Source organism: Stomoxys calcitrans, chromosome 3 (assembly GCF_963082655.1).
Source record: "Stomoxys calcitrans chromosome 3, idStoCalc2.1, whole genome shotgun sequence".
In the NCBI taxonomy this organism is placed as follows: Eukaryota; Metazoa; Arthropoda; class Insecta; order Diptera; family Muscidae; genus Stomoxys; species Stomoxys calcitrans.
Window position 1 is genome coordinate 13,359 of NC_081554.1, and position 21,983 is coordinate 35,341.

A 21,983-nucleotide genomic window follows, 5' to 3' on the forward strand; every position below is an offset into this window, starting at 1 on the left:
AACAATTTTATTTTCTTTATAAACATTTCAAAATATATATAATAAAGTGAATGGTAATACGTCTGAGAATAGATAAAACCGACAGTTTAAAACTATCATTAATATGTAGAAAACGCACGAAATCGTTTTAATATGACTTATATGGTAGGATGTAAGGCTCTTGAAATGCATAGCAGCTAATATTTTCTAATTGATAAATTTTGCGTCAAATTTACTTTAAAATAAACACATAATATTTTAGATATGCACTTATGCGTTTTGTTTCAAAATTATCTTCGAAATTCTGCTTTTTTTATTTTATTTGGTGGTTGTATGATAGCGTTTTCCCATTTTGATTGTAAGATTGCATGGAGTTACAATTATTAATCTTTTTTAACATGATTGCGGTAAGTTTTCATTCAGAAGCAGAAAATATGACTCTGTGTGCAATTCACTGTTTTAAATTCTGCTAGTTAGAGCAGAAAATCTGAAAATGTGTTTCAGGCACAGATCAGCCGGAAATGATTCAACTCTTGCTGGGAAATGTGTACTATTATCATATTTTCATAGACAAGATTCACTGCAAACCACGTGCTTAGGAAAACAGATTGCTCCGTCGTTTTAGAGAACCAAATTTTTTTTCAGCCTCAAGAAGGGTTTTGTCATTACGCACCACTTCGAAAGGCAAGGCTTTTCTCTGTGGTATGACTTCCATTTCTGGATCGGATGGAAAGTCTTCAAAGGACATATTACTAAACCCCGTCTTGGCAGAATTTTGAATGAGATTAGATTGGAAAGAAGAAGAAGAAGAGTTGAATTGTTTTCGTGAGCCAGCGAGATTATTAACCGATGGTATCGCCGCTTTAAATGTTGCTTCGTTATAATCTTCCTGTGTATTATATTTCGGATGTTGCTGAGTCGGTTTTGATGAGCTGAGGGTTAAAGAAGAAGTAGATCCTAGATCTGGTTGTGCTAGAGTTGACGATAGACAGTTTGCAGAAACTTTCTTGTAAGAATGTCCTTTGACTTTTTGTGAAAGTTTCACAGGCATTGTTCGTGCTACTAAACTTAGTTTTTTGTCTCTGATTTTCGAATGAGACATTGTATTTGGAATTTCACATCCGTTAGATTTGTTTATTTCACTTCCGTAAATTTCTTCGGAGGAAGCAATAACCGGTTCCTCATCATCATCAGGGTTAAAATCGGAAGTTGATTCTTGGGAAATGTTTACAAAAGCCTTGTCAGCGATAGGATATATTGGCTGGTTGCCCCTAGAGCATGCTATTATATGATGCGGTTGCACATCAACTTCGACAGATCCAGTAATACTGTTCTTTAATGTTTTACCTTGGGTTACTTCAATATTTGCACATGGGTTTGGTCTATATAATGGTGTTGTAACGTTAGGCGATATAACATCTAGATCAGGATGTTTAGGTTCAGGTGTTCTATTAATAATTATGGAGCGGTTAACGGTAACAAGTTGTGATATTGGTTCTTGTGGTTGAAAATTATTGTAGTATGTTTTAGAAGCATCAACTCTATTGCTTTCTGTAGTTATCTGTGGGAATGGTTCTGAATCGAAAAGATCACATGCCTTAAATTCGCAAATTCGTTCGTTTGGAGAATTTTTTGATACAATTGTTACCGTGCCATAGTTAGATGTGCTATTAATGGGTGCAGCAGTAATTTTTTCTACATTGTGTTTTTCGGAAAAGCTCATAAATGGATTAAATAATGGCTCCATAAATGTTTCGACAGCGTGAGGATCTTCTTGTTTCTTTGCTGATTTATTGGATATGCACAAGCTTTTGGAATGTTTTGCATTTTTGACAGGTGTTGATGTCCATATTTCTTGTGTTGAATTAGATATCGCTGTTTCGGCAGCGTTTAGTGATTTTCTTCTGCTGTCGTTTTTCCCTCCACTTTTCTTCTTAAATGGCAACATTTCTGGCTTAGTGAATGGAGCCATTGCAAAAACGTCAAGTTCTTCTTTGTCCTGCAGATTTACCTCAATTTTGACTCGATTATTGTCATCGGCATTTGTGCCACTAAATATATTTGGAGTTGTGTTAGATTTTGAAATCGAGTCGGAGTCTTCCGAACCGTAATCCAATTCGTCATCCAGAAGCAAGGGTTTGTCGCCTATTTTATTAAGAAATTCACACGAAGTTGACCTCTTTACGCTCCGATCGCAGTCTACTCCAGATATATCGGACGCGACAGTTGACCCTACCTCGACCTCTGCGGCATAACAACTTCTATCCTTTTTTCGCATGCGCACTTTTACAACAACTCGGCTTATGTCATCCTCGTGGGTAGTAACGGATTCACATTCTGCGTGATACGCGGAAGAATTGCATGTGTTTACACTTTCACTAATACCATCTACGTCCATTTCGGAGCGTTTTATTTTGGTATTATTGCTGGTTAAGTGATTAACTCGATTTTCATCGAAATAGTCATCGTCTTCGGCTCTTAAGTCAGAAGCGGATCCAATGGAATCTTCATCCTCGTTGCATTTAGCGGCAGCTGCCATAGCTTCTGCTTGCTTTTGTTGCATCACGTGTTTTTCTAGCACAGCATTAACCTGTTGAGCCGCTTGCAGACCTGCAGTGGATGGCCTTTTAGTCGTTGTTTTTTCTTTTAACTTTTTCACTATTGGCACTTTGATTTGTGTCTTGTCAACTTTATGATATGCAGCCTGCTGTATCTTGTGAATCGTGTCAGGAATGTTGCTCGTCACCAACTGCTTAAAAATTGCTTTTTTAGAAGTGCTTCCAACGACATTGCAGTCTTCTTGAAAAAATTCGGAATCAGAATCATCTGATGTTGCCATGTCATTGCAACGTAGTTTTTCATATTTATTACGATCATCAAGTGGTAATTTTACAAAAGCCATCGACGTTCCTGACAAAGTTGCCGCCATAGAATTATCCTGGTCTTGGCGTCTACCTTCAGAATCTGATTTTAGATTGTTAATTAATGACGACTTCTCTTCACTTGACACCTCCATGGTGGGGGACAAAAGCCATTTTGATGATGTAGATGAGGTAGCATTACCAGTGCTACCACCGTGTATGGCATTCGGACCGTATGCGCCACATATATTACTGCCCGCCGTGAAGAAGTTAGCTGTTAAAGAAAATCAAGTTCTTTTATGTGATAAAAAGGAAATGAACAAAACAGTACGAAATGTTACGTAAATGAAAAATAATGATAATGGTTAAAAAATACCTCAATTCAAAGATATACTATCAAACAATGCATTTTTTTCTTTACAGATCGCAATTTTAATACTTTCTTGAAAATCAAATTATTTAATTACAATTATTTCTTCAATGGCCTGATGGTAGAAGATTTAATGACACTTTCTCAAAGACTCCGATGCAATGGAAATATTTTGAAACTGCTTGATCGTATGTTCATTCACCCACATGTATACTTGTTTGTACTTATAGTTGTTGTACGTTGTAGGTCGTTGAATATTGAAAATGATCATATAGGTTCATATTTGGATATAGCTCCCATAAATAAAGGCAACCGCTTTGATTTGGATGAAAATTTGCACGATGACTTCTGTTATGAATTTTAACATACATGCAAAGTTTGGTGCAATTCGTGCTATAACCCGATATAGCTCTCATATTAACTGATCTCACGATTTGACTTCTTGAACCCTTTGAGAGCCCAATAATAATCCGTTATCCCCTCCTAATACTGGCGACATTTGTGAGGTACAATCCCATGTAAAAACCTCTCCTCAAGGAGGTGTCGCACTGTGGCAGGCCGTTCGGCTGTAAAAAGAAGGATCCGTATAATTGCCAGCAGCCAGTCTGCAATTTGAATAAACCAGTGTGAGCGTGAAACTATGAAGCTTTGAATCGCAGAGAATGGCCAGGCCAAATATAGTGGGAGCAATGATACAATTGGGTGGCTGTGCGGCGTGTGCCATTAACTTGCTTAAGCTTGAATCGGACAGCACTCAGTGATATGTGAAAAGTTTGCCCCTGTTCCTTAAAGGAATGTTCATTCGCATAATGTATGAATGTGAAGCAAAATATTCTTCTTAACCTTCCACTACCGAATTAAAAGTAGCAATGATAAAATTATTTTCTCTTTGCAACTAGTTAACTGGAATGCGAAGTCGAATTTTGCACATTTGGTTCATATTTGGATATAGTTCCCATATATACCGACAACCACTTAAACTCCTAGAGGGCGCTGAAGATTTGGTTGAAATTTACATACATGCAAAATTTGGGGTGAACGAATTACCCTATAACCCGATATAGTCCTCCCGATTTGACATCTTGAACCCTTAGTGGGCACAATTATAATCCAATTTTTCTGAAATTTTATAATGAGTTCTGTTAATACTTTCAATATACCAGCCAAGTTTGGTTAAAATCGGTATATAACGGTATAATAACCTGGAATGATTTTGCTACCTTTTTTATGCCGAGTCTGAATAGATTGCCACCACCGTAAAAAAGTTTGCACCTCATAAATGAGCAGATAATCACCGCTGATATTTTTTCTATGTTCTCTCCAGGATTTGAACCGTGTCATTCGGTGTCACAGGCGGACATGCTGTGTCATTTTACTTCAAAGCTGATAAATTATTTTCAAGACAAAACCTAACCGAAAATAAAATAGATAAGATATATTTTTGATTTAAATTTTTCTATCATCTAGTTGACCATACCGTGCACAAAAATCAATATTATGACATATTTCTTATTTTCCATTAATATATTAGGGACTGTTTTTGGAAATAGCATTATTCAATTTACGAAAAAAATATTATGAAAATACCACTGGCATCATTTTAATTTTTTTTTATATTTTTCTATAGAGTCCAAGTTATATTTAACTTTCTTTTATTCACATTTATAATTACCCTGCATATAAATGATCACCAAGTCACTGATGCGAAATGGAAAACTTGTCGAAAATGGGTTAATATGGAGACTGTATTGTGTTGTAAGAAAAAAAAAATAACCAAATATGTGTCTGTGTTCTTCTTGTTAAAAGTGTAAATCAAGTGCAATTTGCACAGGATGCTATTGGAACGTGTAAATAATAAATAATGGGTTGTGCTGATGATGTCATTTGCATTTGAATTCCACAAAGAAGATAATCCCCAACCAAAGTTGAGCCATGGCCTTTAGTGTCTGTGTTTAATTTTTAGAGTGCTGCATCCAACAATTGTATTTTATCCTAATAATTAGTTTGAAGTGCAAATATCTAACCAATATATTTTTAAATTACATTCTTTTATGCTCGTTTTTAAAGCATTAATCTTTTTTCTTCCATAATTTTTTATGGCATGGTGGAAAGAAGAAAATGGCTTGTTTCTTTAGTTAAAAACTCTTAATTCAACTGTTTGGTTTTTGTAATCCAAACAAATAAGAAAATCCCTTTATGAAGTTCTTCATTGTAATCATTCACATCCGCCTTTCTGTCTGTGGGTTAAATGCTCTGATAAGTATGCAATTGGCTGAGGGAGTACGAAAAAGGTGAAATAATGTTTCTAATCCACTTTCTTACTAAAATCGAATAAAATTTAAAAGAAAGCAGGTTTGACTTATTTTATTGTATGAAATATTCTAAATTGAATTTTCTCCACATATTGCATTAAAAATCTATTCTTGAATTCACTTTTATAGATAATTTCTACTTTAAAATCTGCAATATCTTAAATTTTTAAGAAGGCGTGTTTCACCAATTTGCATATTTTTCAGAATTTGGTTCGATTGATTGTTTCACATTCCTTTATGACCGATCATCAAAATCTTATGTTTCATTCCAGACAAACCTACACAATCTGTTAAGATTTTAATAAAATCCGTTCAGCAGTTTTTGATTCTACGGAACAGACAAACAAACCGGGTGGAGTGACTTCCTATACTTCTACTCCCGAATATCTTTCATTTGAGCTCCATATTGACATGAACGTCCAATATTACTGTGTGGGGAGTTTTGGAGTTAGGGCGGCCCGCTGGGTGCTGAGACCCAAATTTTTTTACTATATTCGTATTCTACTCTTCAATACTTTTCATTTGATACCCATATTATGCTTATTGGTCCACTTTTGTTTTGGGTTAACGGGCGAGGGTTCGCCCCCTTCCGATATCAACAAATTAAACGCTTATTTCTTCTTTCTGACTATATTCGTAATCTACACCTGAATACCTTTCATTTAATTCCCATATTGTCATGCTCATCCAATAAACCTATTTTAGGGTGTTTTGGGGTTGGGCGGCCTCCTTGTCTTTTGGACCCAGTTTTTAATATGAAACTCGGAATCTACTCCTGAATACCTTTCATTTGAGTCTCATATTGTCCCCATCGGTACACATTCATTTTTGGGTAGTACTTTTGGGGTAGGGGGAGGGTTTGCCCCATTCCAATATTAAAAAATTATATAGCCTACGTTTCCTTCCACGCCATCCTACACAATCTGTGAAAATTTCAAGGCAATCGGTTCAGGCGTTTTTGAGTCTATCAAACCGACAAACAAACACAAATTCATTTTTATACATATATAAGATATTTCTGTTATTGCCGATAAAAAAGGATGAGCGGGATGCGAAGTCGGCCACCCTAAAAAGGTTTTGATATGTATACATACAGTTTTACTCGTCGGCAAATAGTTTTTAAAACTTGTGCATATCGCCTAAAAATGAATACTTTAAATCGTACCTATTTATGACATACCGTACAAAGTTTCCTCGAAGTTGCCTAAAACGAAACTACGTAGCGTTTTAGGTTATATTTATATTAAAAAAACCTCATCACGCATCTAAAGCATTTCTTTAACAATACAAAATAGAATATTAGTTGTTCCCATAGTAAATAGTGCTGCGTAGAGTTATTGATGTACGTAAAACATACACACATTTTATTTTAAGGGCTTTTAACTACGTGTTAGGTAAGACCACAACCAAGTATGGAAACATAATTTACAGCTTAACTGAATGTGATAATTACAATGAAACACACATTTTTTATATATATCATTTAAATAAATATATATTAATAGTAATTAATATTATATTGATTACAGTAACATTTTGAAAACCACCTTATATGTATGTGACTATATATTTGTTAGCTTAACTTTTTTTGGTATGAAGCACAGATGTTTAGGTCATATATTTTAAGCAAGGAAGAATTTTCTTTAGATAATTAATTTTTTTGATCTTTGTTTTTGAGAAAGATATCAGCGAGGAAGAACAGGAAGAAAAACAAACAAAAAGAAAACTTTGTTTAATATCATTTATAATATTAAAGAATGGAAAATATGGGCGAACATTATTAACAAGTGTAAAAACAGGACAAGATATAAACAAGAAGTATTGGCCATATAAGCCTAAAAATCATAACGTTTTGTATGGAATACTAGGATTGGTAACGTTTTTATCTCTAATTGAAAATAATAAAATAACTCAAGTGTAGAAATTGACAACATTTTATACGTGTTCATGATTTACCTCCTGTTTTACGTAACGACGCTGCCTTCTCCTTTAATCCGGGAGGTAACGTAAATGGGGCTGAACCAAAAGGATCTTCTTGTACCGAAGGTGTAGCAATTGTTGCTGTTGTGCTGGAACCCGTATTCTGTATTCCAGCTGAGTTGGAAGAAACGGGCATGAAATTTGATTCTGTCGGTGTTAGTGTAGAAGTAGTTGATGCTGATTTAGTATTAATACCTTAAAGCAAAAACAAACATTACACATATAAAACGCAATGAAATATTTATTTATTAGCCAGTGCTTACTTCCTTGACTTCCTCGTTGACGTATTTTATCAAATTCTGCCTCAAATATATTATCTTCCGTCATTTGACTAAATGGCTGCTCTTCAAATGGATTCCAGGTATCTACCCGAGCGGATATAGTTTCACCAAGAGCGGAACGATTTAATTGCGTAGTTTGCGTGGTTGATGTGAGCTCAGAATTAGAAACCGATGACTGGGAGGCAGGTCCAACAAACAGTCCTGGATTTGAGCCGCTATAGTTATTGGTAGCCACCGTGGGCTCTCCCCCGCTACCGCTACGGCTTTTCACAGATTGGTCATACGGTGCAAGAAATTGTGAGGTCTCATTGGCAAAGGTTCTGTAATCGCATGGTTTTATAAAGAGGAAATGTACGTAATTTGTAATGTAAGTTATTGTAAACGCAACAGAATAAAAAACAGATGAGCAAAGCTTAAAATAAGGGGGTGAAGTTATATTCACAATGTTTTCCAATTTCGCAATAAACACAGTATTCGTTTTTTCCGATACTAAATCTTTCCTTCAAGTGTGCAAAATAGAATTTAAACTATTGTATTTTAACATACGATCGGATATTGTCCGTCTGCAGACCGTAGAGTTCTCTGTTTCTATTAAAAATACAAATTAAAAAAAAAAACTTATTTCAAAAGTTAGGCAGAAAATTAAATAAATTGGTATTTGTTGTTGTTGTAGCAGTGTGTTGTACACTGAAACGGCAGCCCTTGCCGACAAAGGACTCCATCGGGTCAATCCGGTACGTTTAACAGGATTAATAGAAACAGAGAACCGATTACTAAAAGAAATATAAAAAAAATTAATAAGGTTTTTTTATTTTTCTATTTGTAATAGAAACAAAGAACCCTACTGTTTGCAACCGGACAATATCTTATTGTATGAATTATTTAGATGTAAGCATATTCGTCCATTCACACGTTTTGCGCTACATTTATTCGGTCTTGAAATAATTCATACAATCGGATAATGTCTGGTGCAGACCATAGGTTTCTCTCTTTTTTTATTAAAATAAAAAAACAAAAAAAAACGTGTTTAAAGCTAAGCAGAAAATAAAAAATAAATGCATATAATTTTTATACCCACCACCGACGGATGGGGGTATATTAATTTTGTCATTCCGTTTGCAACACATCGAAATATCCATTTCCGACCCTGTAAAGTATATATATTCTTGATCAGCGTAAAAATCTAAGACGATCTAGACATGTCCGTCCGTCTGTCGGTCTGTCTGTTGAAATCACTCTACAGTCTTCAAAAATAGAGATAGTAAGCTGAAACTTTGCACAGATTCTTTTTTGGTCCATAAGCAGATTAAGTTCGAAGATGGGCTATATCGGACTATATCTTGATATAGCCCCCCCTTTTAACCGATCCGCCGATTTAGGGTCTTAGGCCTATAAAAGCCACATTTATTCTCCGATTTTACTGAAATTCTGGACAGTGAGTTATGTTAGGCCCTTCAACGTCCTTCGTCAATTTGGCCCAGATCGGTTCAGATTTGGATATAGCTGCCTTATAGACCGATCTTTCGATTTAGGGTCATAGGCCCATAAAAGCTACATTTATTATCAGATTTTGCTGAAATTTTGGACAGTGCGTTGTCTTAGGCCCTTCGACATCATCCGTCAATATGGCTCAGATCGGTTCAGATTTGGATACAGCTGCCATATAGACCGATCCTCCGATTTAGGGTCTTAGGCCCATAAAAGCCACATTTATTATCCGATTTTGCTGAAATGTGGGAATCTAAGTTGTCTTAGGCCCTTCGACATCCTCCGTCAATATGGATCAGATTGGTTTAGATTTGGATATAACAGCCATATAGACCGATCCTCCAATTTAGGGTCTTAGGCCCATAAAAGCCACATTTATTATCCGATTTTGCGGAAATTTGGGACAGTGAGTTGTATTAGGCCCTTCAACATCCTCCATCAATTTGGCTCAGATCGGTCCAGATTTTATATAGCTGCCATATAGACCGATTCTCCAATTTACGGTATTAGGCCCATAAAAGCCACATTTATTATCCGATTTTGCGGAAATTTGGGGCAGTGAGTTGTGTTAGGCCATTCAACATCCTCCGTCAATTTGGCTCAGATCGGTCCAGATTTGGATATAGCTGCAATATAGACCGATCTCTCGGTTTTAGGTTTTGGGGCCATAAAAAGCGCATTTACTGTCCGATGTTGCCGATATTTGGGACAAAGAGCTAAGTTAAGCCCCTCCACATATTTCTGCAATTTGGTCTAGATCGATCAAGATTTGTATATAGCTGCCATATAGACCGATCTCTCGATTTAAAATCTTGGCCCCATAAAAGGCGCATTTTTAATCCGATCGCCCTGACATTTGACACACCGACTTATGTTATGTTTTTCGATATCCGTGTCGTATATAGTTCAGATCGGTTTATATTTAGTTATAACTACTAAAAAGACCATTATTTTGTTATATACAATTGAACAATAACTTTTACTTATTAGTATTTGGTCCAAATCGGAACATATATTGATATAGCTGCTATGGGACATAAGGTATGAATTTTGCACCGGATTTAGACGAAAGGTGGTTAACATATATATCCCAGGTGGTGGGTATCCAAAGTTCGGCCCGGCCGAACTTAACGCCTTTTGAAGCTAAACAGAAAATTATATAAATGCATATAACTTTTTTCTATTTACAATAGAACAAGTCCACGTACTACTTTTAATGCACGGAACTTATTTTGAAATCTAGTCCGACTTTAATTTTGCATACCTATTGAATAGAATCTTCTTGCCACATAAATTGTGGCAACTACGGCCTTAAAGGGTCATATCTGATGAAAGATATATATGGGAGCTATATCTAAATCTGGACCGACTTTGATGAAGTTTGGCACACGTAATAGGACTTTAAATAAAACATCTCACGCTAAATTTTATACAGATCGAAACAAAATTGTGGCTACTGCAACCTTAAAACCCCATATCGGATGAGTGAAATATATAGGAACCAGAGACGTAGTGTTCAAAATAAATGTGCTTTAAACACAAAATTTCCAGGGCCGCCTCAAAATTATTTTTCTTAAGGACAAAATTGTACCAAATTCTTACTAAAAACAAAATTTTAATGAAATTTCAGTATAACATTCTCAAACGACAAACTTCAGCCGGAGCCCGAGCCCGAGCCCCTCGAATTCTTTTTTTAAAATAAAATTTCATTACAATTTTTCTAAAATTCTTCTAAACCACAAATTTAATTTAATTTTTTCTAAAGACAAAATTTTTAAAATTTTTTTTCTAAAGATAAAATTTCTTCCAAAGACTAAATTTCATACTAACTCGAAATTTATTTTTAAAGCCAAAATTTAAAGCCAAGCTGCCATAAAGACCGATCTCTCGATTTAAAATCTTGGCCCCATAAAAGGCGCATTTTTAATCCGATTGCCCTGAAATTTGACACACCGACTTATGTTATGTTTTTCGATATCCGTGTCGTATATAGTTCAGATCGGTTTATATTTAGTTATTACTACTAAAAAGACCATTATTTTGTTATATACAATTGAACAATAACTTTTACTTATTAGTATTTGGTCCAAATCGGAACAAATTTTTAACAAAATTTTTAAAATTTTTTTTCTAAAGATAAAATTTCTTCCAAAGACTAAATTTCATACTAACTCAAAATTATTTTTTAAAGCCAAAATTTCAATAAAAATTTTTGTGCCTGCTCATTGCGACACTGGATTTTGTCAAAATTTTTTAATGTTTTTTATTTTGCTTTTCTATTATAAATAGAAACAAAAACAAAACCCATTGGTCTAATCTGGACACAATGGACACAAATCAATAACAAAATGAATTTTTTTCTATGTAAAGATAAAACATGAAAAATATTTTGTTAAAGACAAAATTTTAATGAAACTTTTGCAAAAGACTTTTCAATTAAATTTTCTGAAAGCAAAATGTTTATACATCTTTTTAAAATGTAAAAAAAATCTAAAGCCTGACTACGACTACTTTTGGCCGAAAAATGTTTAGAAACGCAAAAAAACAAAAATAAAAAAAAATGGCGACGAAGAAAATGCGAACACTTTCCTTAGAAGTGATACTGAGTTCTATAAGCAAAATAGTAGCGACATGTCGCTGCGCCAATACTAATTTCGCTTCAATTAACTGCCAATGTTATTTAAAGCTCACGAAATGGGCACCAATTAACACTGTTCCAATAATATTGTCTTTGTGATGTGTTGTTGTTTGACTTTTGTTGTGTTCTGGCAAAGAATACTTTTTAATTTTCTGTGTTCTGGCAAAGAATACTTTTTAATTTTCTTCCAAGAAAAACTTTTTGCAATGAAAAGATTTTGCGAATAATGATTTCCTTAAGTGTTATACATATACTAACTACTACTACAGAATCTTTTTCTATAAGAGTAAGTTTTATATAACTGTTGAGATGGGCTGTTGGACTGAAATTAAAGATCTTCCGTGCATCACGAACAGTTCAACGGTTATAAATTTTTATTTTATTAACTGACTTGTGTTTAAAAAATGTTGGGCATTAAGAGTCATTGGATGTGTTTAAAAAATGTTGGGCATTAAGAGTCATTGGATGTGTGTGGGTGCATCGAGCTCGCAATTTATAAAAAATTTTCTCTGACAGGTGTCGTGTGGTGGTAGTTGAGCATATTCTGCACAAAATGTGATACGTTTACAATGGTTCTTGGTGTGGCCAAGTTTTTGACAGTTTCTGCATTTTAAAGGATTTGAAATGTATTCCTACAAAGCAGATGGTGTAACCAACCTTTAGCCGAAGAGATGGATGTATTTGTTTAAAAGTATCAGTTTCCATTTTTTTAACCTTCTTTAAACCCGCAATAATCAGTCTGCCATTGACTGCCAAATCAAGCAGTTGTGCGTAAATAAACATCAGCTGACATTTTATAAAACTATCCATAATTGTTGGCTGAATTTTTAATGGCTTCAAAATGTTAGCAATTTTCGGGTAATAGCCCAAAATACAAACATCGGAGGATTATTGAGACTCGACGTGAGAACAGGTTCTAGGAACTTTCTGTTCTGGACGATAATGATGACCAAGAAGGAACTGAAATTGTCCCAACCAAAGTTCCGCCTATTGTTACTCACTGATCCCATTCATTTACGGATGTAATTAAGCTACTTGGTCCAAATGCCAAATATAAAAGGATGTCTGTGGGTACGAAAGTAATGGCCACTCGTTGAATGATTAAAGATTATAAATACTTTAATTATATAAAAAGCAACAGGAGAAACGTGAATCATAGGGCAGGTAACCCTAAATGCCCCTCCCGTCAGAAAGACTTAGACATCCGCCAAAGAATAACCTAAAGAAATGGTCCCAGAAACTCAAGAAACTAAAATTATAAAGCATTCTTACTCTTAGGAAGACTTCCCCAAGAGGTTGGTTATCATTCGCGACTTCTAAACAGTATTTGGCCCAACCAGCAGTCTGGCAATCAACAACGATTCAACCAAAATCAAGGTCAGTACCATGATAATGATGATCTACCGAATGAAAAGATTTTGGAAATTTATTTTGAAGCTATCGATGCCTTGCTTTTAAATGGATTTGCTCTTTATTAACAAAACATTTCCTCAATCACACCACAAACTCAAATTAACTAACTACAAAGTATACAGAAAAGACAGGCGATCTCATGGAGGTGGTGTGGTTATAGCAATTAAATATTCAATCCCGCATCAGCTTATTTCTTCACACTCAACCGCAATATTAGAAAATATATCCTTAAAACTTCAAATTACCAACTGTCTGGTTAGAACACTTCGTGTTATGGAATGTACAAGATTTAGCAATGCGATCAACACTTATCACATCTACAACACTAATTAAATGAAAAAGAAACAGATTTGCTCTTTATTAACGAAACATTTCTTAAATCACACTACAAATTCAAATTAACTAACTACAAAGTATACAGAAAAGACAGGCGATATCATGGAGGTGCCGGTTGTTATCAGCAATAAAATATTCAATCCCGGACGGACATGGCTAGTTCGACTCAGAGCGGCGAAACGATCAAGAATAAATATACTTTATGGGTTCCTAGATCAATATTTCGAGTAACACCTCGAATGACTAGATTAGTATACCCACATCTTATGGTGGTGGGTATAAGAATTACCGCTGGTGATGGGATTATTTCATATTTGGAGATTTGAATGCTCTGTATACCAGCTGGCATTGTCTTCGTAATAATTCAGCTGGTAACTGTCGTTACAATAATCAATTACAAAATAAATTTTATATCCACGCCCCAGACTCTTTTTACCCGCTTTGGTTCAAAAACCTTCTTTGTACAACCTTCTGTTGTTGACATTTTTCTGACGAATTCATCTTTGCAAATTTCTAATATTCATTCTCATCCTGGGGCCGAATTACCGCATACGAGAACGAGTAAAATCCTTCTTGTGAATTATGTATCTCTTTATTGAACGGGAATTTTTGAAATTTAAGATGGCAAATGTTTAAATCGATTATTATTAGCACGTAACAACGTGCTAAGTTCGACCGGGCCGAATCTTATATACGCTCCACTATGAATCGCATTTGTCGAGTTCTATGCGCGGTATCTCTTTTTAGGCAAACAAAAAATATTGAATAAGAACTGTTATGCTATTGGAGCTCTATCAAGTTATAAACCGATTCGGACCATAAATGAATGCTGGACATTGTAGAAGTCATTGTGTAATATTTCAGTTCATTCGGATAGGAATTGCGCCTTGTAGGGGCTATAGAAGCAAAATCGGGAGATAGGTTTATATGGGAGCTGTATCAAGTATTTGATCGATTCAGAATGTATTAGCCACGTATGTTGAAGGTCAGGAGAGGATTGTATTTGTGCAGAATTTCAAGCGGCTAGCTTTACTCCGTCGAAAGTTAGCGTGCTTTCGACAGACAGACGGACGGACAGACATGGCAGGATCGACTTAAAATGACATGGCGATCAAGAATATATATACTTTATTGAGTCTCAGACGCATATTTCGAGGTGTTGCAAACAGAATGACGAAATTAGTATACCCCATCCTATGGTGGAGGGTATGAAAACGTCATCATCAAATTTATATACAAATGGTATAACACCCATTAAATACACTACAAGAAAAAAATAATAAAATGCAAATGGTCAGAAAGGTCGACAATAAAAACAATCTCGCCAAATTAAGATTTTACTTAATTGGTTAGCGAAAGAGATTCACAAGGAAACTACAAAGACACATGTTCCTGTTCAGAAGTTTTATTGAAGTATGAAATACGCAATTGGGTTGATTAAAACTTGAATGTTTTCACTCAGAAGATATAACCACAAATAGCATAGAACAACGATTGTCTCTCATAACTGAAACATTACAAGAAATAAATGATAAAATGCCAATGATAAAATGCCAAATTCGACAATAAAAACAATCTCACCAATGTGCGCTCTAAATACAAAAAAGTAACCTCGAAAAAGTAAAATCGGAGCTAGGAATTCCGTGCTACTTACAAAATCCTTAATTTGTAAGATGTAGGAAAACAGCTGTTGAAGCATTAACCGTAGATGGTGTAGACATGGAGAGAGCTGGCATAAAAGCAAACATCATTGCTGACACTTTTGAGAGAGCACATAAAATTACGGTGAGCGAAAAATCATTCTGTCAAAAGTAAAACGATTTACTGAACAAAACGACATTATCCACAAATACCAGTTTAGTTTTCGTAAAGGACTCTCAACGATTAATCAGTTAAAACGAGTTTTAAAATTAATTACCGACAACAAAATTAAGAGGAAAAGTACAGTAGTGGTATTGCTCGATATCGAAAAAGCTTTTAATACCAAACCTCGGCAGAGAGCGGAGAAAAACCACCTGTTCTCGGCGATTGCCCAATCAAGACTGATGTAAAAATATATATTCAGGTGTGAACATTGGTTAAAATCTACATTTACATTAAACCCTCTCAAAAGTGTCAGCAATGAGCACATAAAATTACGGTGAGCGACCGTTCGGCAACTGATCAATTAAAAATAAAAATCGCCTGGATTAGATGGTATTAAACTATTGATAATTAAAAGTATGAGTGACAACTTTTTTGTACTTTTAACAGAAAACTTTAATTGATGTCTCTTCAACGGCTACTTTCCTCCATATTTTAAAGCAGGGAAAGTAATTTCCATTCTCAAAAAAGCTAAAGCAGCAAACTTAGCTTCAAGTTATACACCAATCAGCATGCTGACTGTTATAGTTTTTGAAAAATCATTCTGTCAAAAGTAAAACGATTTACTGAACAAAACGACATTATCCACAAATACCAGTTTAGTTTTCGTAAAGGACTCTCAACGATTCATCAGTTAAAACGAGTTTTAAAATTAATTACCGACAACAAAATTAAGAGGAAAAGTACAGTAGTGGTATTGCTCGATATCGAAAAAGCTTTTAATACCAAACCTCGGTAGAGAGCGGAGAAAAACGACCTGTTCTCGGCGATTGCCCAATCAAGACTGATGTAAAAATATATATTCAGGTGTGAACATTGGTTAAAATCTACATTTACATTAAACCCTCTCAAAAGTGTCATTGCTGACACTTTTGAGAGAGCACATAAAATTACGGTGAGCGACCGTTCGGCAACTGATCAATTAAAAATAAAAATCGCCTGGATTAGATGGTATTAAACTATTGATAATTAAAAGTATGAGTGACAACTTTTTTGTACTTTTAACAGAAAACTTTAATTGATGTCTCTTCAACGGCTACTTTCCTCCATATCTTAAAGCAGGGAAAGTAATTTCCATTCTCAAAAAAGCTAAAGCAGCAAACTTAGCTTCAAGTTATACACCAATCAGCATGCTGACTGTTATAGTTTTTGAAAAATCATTCTGTCAAAAGTAAAACGATTTACTGAACAAAACGACATTATCCACAAATACCAGTTTAGTTTTCGTAAAGGACTCTCAACGATTCATCAGTTGAAACGAGTTTTAAAATTAATTACCGACAACAAAATTAAGAGGAAAAGTACAGTAGTGGTATTGCTCGATATCGAAAAAGCTTTTAATACCAAACCTCGGTAGAGCGGAGAAAAACGACCTGTTCTCGGCGATTGCCCAATCAAGACTGATGTAAAAATATATATTCAGGTGTGAACATTGGTTAAAATCTACATTTACATTAAACCCTCATTAAACAATAAGTAAGAATGGAGCAAAGCAAAACCGACCTCTTAAAACTCTACCCCACAATAAATATAACTAGAAAGTACATTAAATAAAGTCAGTAAAGGCTATAGCCATCGCCTAACAGTTCTTTTAAATAAATATATCTAACCTGAAGCGATTACTATGAAACTCAAAAGTGTTATAAAAAGTCATAAGGAATTTCGTAGGCCCGAGGCAGCCAACCTTGGGGATCAACTAATCGACCACTGTCCTTGATATTTTGCACACCCTCTGGTTAACATCTTTGCTCTACCCACAGCGAATAAGTTAAATACACATTCGACCGTTCAAAAATTACAGACTATCATTCAATTTTATTTTTATTTATGAGCGATGTGCAAATGGATTTTATGTCCAAAGTTCCACAATTTTTAAAAGTCCTTTCGAAAATCTTCTTGAGAAGCTTGCATCGTTCCAAACATTTTAGTTTCGGTGCTTTAAATTTTTTTTTATCATTTTTACACAAGAATTGAACTCAATTAAGAACATATGTATTGGATAAGTGCGTCGCCAATAGAATGCACATAATCCGAGAAATTTTCAACTTTCCCTTTTTTAAGCGGACCTAGTTTTGCTGTCGTTGAGATTTTGTATTACTTTTAATTGATATGTATAATTTTTTATTACTCACTTGTTAAACGCGATGACCAGAGGCATTATTATTTGGGGAGCTCTTTGGGGGCGAGAGCATTTGGTCAGCTGTGTTGACGACTTTGTTATAGGTACACGATTCTGCTGATGCAGTATTTTTCATTGAGTCTAGTGCTTCAGCGTCTACATAAAATCTACATTTACACTAAACCCTCATTAAACAATAAGTAAGAACGGAGCTAAGCAAAATCGACCTCTTGACACATTCGACCGTTCAAAAATTACAGACTATCATTCAATTTTATTTTTATTTATTAGCGATGTGCAAGTGGATTTTATGTCCAAAGTTCTACAATTTTTAAAATTCGTTTCGAATTCAGGTGTGAACATTGGTTAAAATCTACATTTACATTAAACCCTCATTAAACAATAAGTAAGAATGGAGCAAAGCAAAACCGACCTCTTAAAACTCTACCCCACAATAAATATAACTAGAAAGTACATTAAATAAAGTCAGTAAAGGCTATAGCCATCGCCTAACAGTTCTTTTAAATAAATATATCTAACCTGAAGCGATTACTATGAAACTCAAAAGTGTTATAAAAAGTCATAAGGAATTTCGTAGGCCCGAGGCAGCCAACCTTGGGGATCAACTAATCGACCACTGTCCTTGATATTTTGCACACCCTCTGGTTAACATCTTTGCTCTACCCACAGCGAATAAGTTAAATACACATTCGACCGTTCAAAAATTACAGACTATCATTCAATTTTATTTTTATTTATGAGCGATGTGCAAATGGATTTTATGTCCAAAGTTCCACAATTTTTAAAAGTCCTTTCGAAAATCTTCTTGAGAAGCTTGCATCGTTCCAAACATTTTAGTTTCGGTGCTTTAAATTTTTTTTTTATCATTTTTACACAAGAATTGAACTCAATTAAGAACATATGTATTGGATAAGTGCGTCGCCAATAGAATGCACATAATCCGAGAAATTTTCAACTTTCCCTTTTTTAAGCGGACCTAGTTTTGCTGTCGTTGAGATTTTGTATTACTTTTAATTGATATGTATAATTTTTTATTACTCACTTGTTAAACGCGATGACCAGAGGCATTATTATTTGGGGAGCTCTTTGGGGGCGAGAGCATTTGGTCAGCTGTGTTGACGACTTTGCTATAGGTACACGATTCTGCTGATGCAGTATTTTTCATTGAGTCTAGTGCTTCAGCGTCTACATAAAATCTACATTTACACTAAACCCTCATTAAACAATAAGTAAGAACGGAGCTAAGCAAAATCGACCTCTTGACACATTCGACCGTTCAAAAATTACAGACTATCATTCAATTTTATTTTTATTTATTAGCGATGTGCAAGTGGATTTTATGTCCAAAGTTCTACAATTTTTAAAATTCGTTTCGAAAATTTTCTTGAGAAGCTTGCACCGTTCTAAACATTTTAGGGTCGGTGCTTTAAATTTTTTTTATCATTTTTATACAAGAATTGAACTCAATTAAGAACATATGTATTGGATAAGTGCGCCGCCAATAGAATGCACATAATCCGAGAAATTTTCAACTTTCCCTTTTTTAAACGGACCTAAATAGTTTTGCTGTCGTTGAGATTTTGTATTACTTTTAATTGATATGTATAATTTTTTATTACTCACTTGTTAAACGCAGATGTATCGCTGACATTGCGGCGATGACCAGAGGCATTATTATTTGGGGAACTCTTTGGGGGTGAGAGCATTTGGTCAGCTGTGTTAACGACTTTGTTAGAGGTACACGATTCTGCTGATGCAGTATTTTTCATTGAGTCTAGTGCTTCAGCGTTTTCCTTACTCTTGTCTGATAATGTCTGCTTTGCGTCAGAATTTTCGCTAAACGGATCTGGAAAACCTGATGAGTCAAACAAGCTGTTTAATACTTCGGTAGGTGGATTTTGAATATTGTTTGAAGTGTTTCCTTGACTTTCATTAGGATTTTTTGACACAGCTGTACTTGAAGATTCCGATGTTTGCACTACAGTTGTTATAGTAGGAAAGCTAACTTGGAACTGTTCTGAAATTGGCTGTTGAGGATGAGGAGATGTGATGTTATTGCGTGGAGAAGGACTAGGAGGTAATCCTAAAGGCAAGGGTTTCTGAATGTTGACAGCTGTTGAGCCCTTTGGTCTTTGGCGAGGAGCCACACTAGTACCGGACTCTATTATATTTACTGTCTGGGATTTTACTGCTTTGGCAGAAGCAGAAATTCGCTTAGCATCACTTTCGAAAGTAGGTACAGGCAGCTGATCAATTACTACTGAGGGCATTTTCTAAGATAAGAAAGTATAAATTGTCATTATGAAATTATGGTATTATAGTTAACTTACCTGCAAATTCTGTACAGGATTTTCTTTGCCGCTGAGACGAAATGCAACGTCGCATACTTGCCATATATTTGGACGCTTCTCCAAGTCTATTTCGAGCATAAATCTAATCAATTGGTGAATTCCCTTAGAATACTTTGAATTGTCTGGTATTGAGAATGCTCCATTTTGTATGGCTAAAGTGCTTTCCCCAAAAGGTAAATTAAAGAAACACAATTTGTACAACAAGCAGCCAAGCGCCCAAATATCAGACTTTGTTGTTATATTCTTTCCACTGAATAAATCAATCATTTCCGGAGCTCTATACGAAAGTGTTGTATATTTCTGAATTTCCTCCTCTACAGTAGAAACGCCATGTTGCTGCGGATTCAATACTTTTGCCGTAGCTGAACCAAAATCACACAAAACAAAATGACCAGCGTCATTTTGCAATATGTTTTCCACCTTCAAATCTCTATGTATAATTGGTGTTTGACAATAATGAAGCCTTGAAACTGCTTCTGCAATATCACAGAATATGGTCAAGACTTCTTGCTCTGTAAAACCAACCTGCAAACTATAAAACAGAAAAACCCTTTAATACTATTTGTGCAATCACTTGTCATTACATACCGAGCATTCATCATGGCCAGCATATGATGTCTACAGTATGGCATTAATAAAAGGACTTCGTACACACCATTTCCAGTGTGTGTTATGCTAGAATCAACATAACCAATTATATTTTTATGACCACTGAGATTGCTCTTTAAAGAAAAAAAAAATAAAGTTAGTTGAGTATGAGTCCTTTGACCTTATCGAACCGTGGAACTCACTGCAATTTGGATTTCCCTTTTAGCAACGTTCAAGTCGTGCTCGTTGTTGACGTACATTCGCTTAAGAGCATATTTTGTATTTCCAATATTTGATTTTGCGAGGAAAACCATTGCAAATCCCCCTGAAATGTATTAATAACACTTATAATGAAAGCGTGGTAAATAATGTACATCTACAATGTGCATTCTTCTTAATATTTGACCCATATCCATTTCATAATGATTTTACAAAAAGTTCAGTTTTTCTATTTTTCGCCTAATTTCTAAGGGGAAGTCTAAGGGCGTCTAGATGGAGCGCATCTTGAGGGGGAAGTTCGTTTTTTCATTCTCCTGTCAGTCAGTTGCTAACATGCTCTGGTCGAGGAAGCAGCGGGCCTTCGACGTTAAGAGCTTTCTTTCTAACGGTCGCTCACTTTTTTCTACGCAACGTGCCTTCCGCGTTTGCTTTGAAATTCCTCCTTACAGACTTGTTCCTGACCGTAATTCGATTCTGTCGTAGGTTAATTCATTTCGGGAGTGTGGAAGTGTTGCTTAACAAAGAAATGGACTTCAACGGTCCATCAGAACTCTGGGAAATATCGAAAGAGTGAGGCAGTCTGTTGTGCGTTCTCCCAGGCGTTCGGCTCGTAAACACGCTGCTGCTATGGGAATTTCTAACGAAGGGGTATATTTACATTTCACACGAGAAATAATAATGATAGTACAATTTTAAGCTACTCCATTCCAGCAATCACAACAGAAGCGTCTTACATTCGATTGGATTTATACAATAATTTGTGTTTCCTTGTTTGATATTACAATTTTTTATTGAATCAAACAAGGAACACACATATTTTAAATGCAATCGAATGTATGGCAAATAATAAGTCTTTTTTGATCTGATGGTTATCGCTTTTTGATTTGTTTTTGGACAAAAAAAATACGTCAAATTAATTTGTCTTAGTGAATACAAAATCAAGAATGTACGAATTTGACATATTTTGTGCGAAAATGATAAAACAAGCTGGGTCAAATATTTGACAAATTTAAACGTACTTTAGTCTTTTAAGAAATTTTTCCATTTATTTTGTCCTTTGAAAAATTTTGCTTGATATTGTGTCCATAAAGTGTTTTTTTTTTTAATTTTGTTTTTATAGAAAAAATTATTAATATTTTTCCTAAGGATTTATTTTGAAATACT

General features: G+C 35.0%; 1 protein-coding gene across 7 annotated transcripts in view; it reads right to left on the bottom strand.

Moving 5' to 3' along the window:
* LOC106088534 (AP2-associated protein kinase 1) overlaps nt 1-21,983 on the bottom strand; it is a 32,224-nt gene continuing 10,241 nt past the window's right edge. For 6 of the 7 annotated variants that reach the window (XM_013254104.2, XM_059364732.1, XM_059364736.1 and 3 more), the window contains exons 3-9: nt 20,804-20,925; nt 20,601-20,734; nt 19,992-20,544; nt 19,285-19,934; nt 7,766-8,103; nt 7,479-7,697; nt 1-3,114 (exon numbers count right to left, since the gene is read on the bottom strand). In XM_013254104.2, coding sequence (XP_013109558.1) covers nt 575-3,114; nt 7,479-7,697; nt 7,766-8,103; nt 19,285-19,934; nt 19,992-20,544; nt 20,601-20,734; nt 20,804-20,925 — 4,556 coding nt within the window. In that variant the 3' untranslated portion in view covers nt 1-574. Of the gene's footprint in view, nt 3,115-6,851; nt 7,188-7,478; nt 7,698-7,765; nt 8,104-19,284; nt 19,935-19,991; nt 20,545-20,600; nt 20,735-20,803; nt 20,926-21,983 lie in introns of those variants that run through there. The other variant, XM_013254105.2, reaches the window with a different exon arrangement.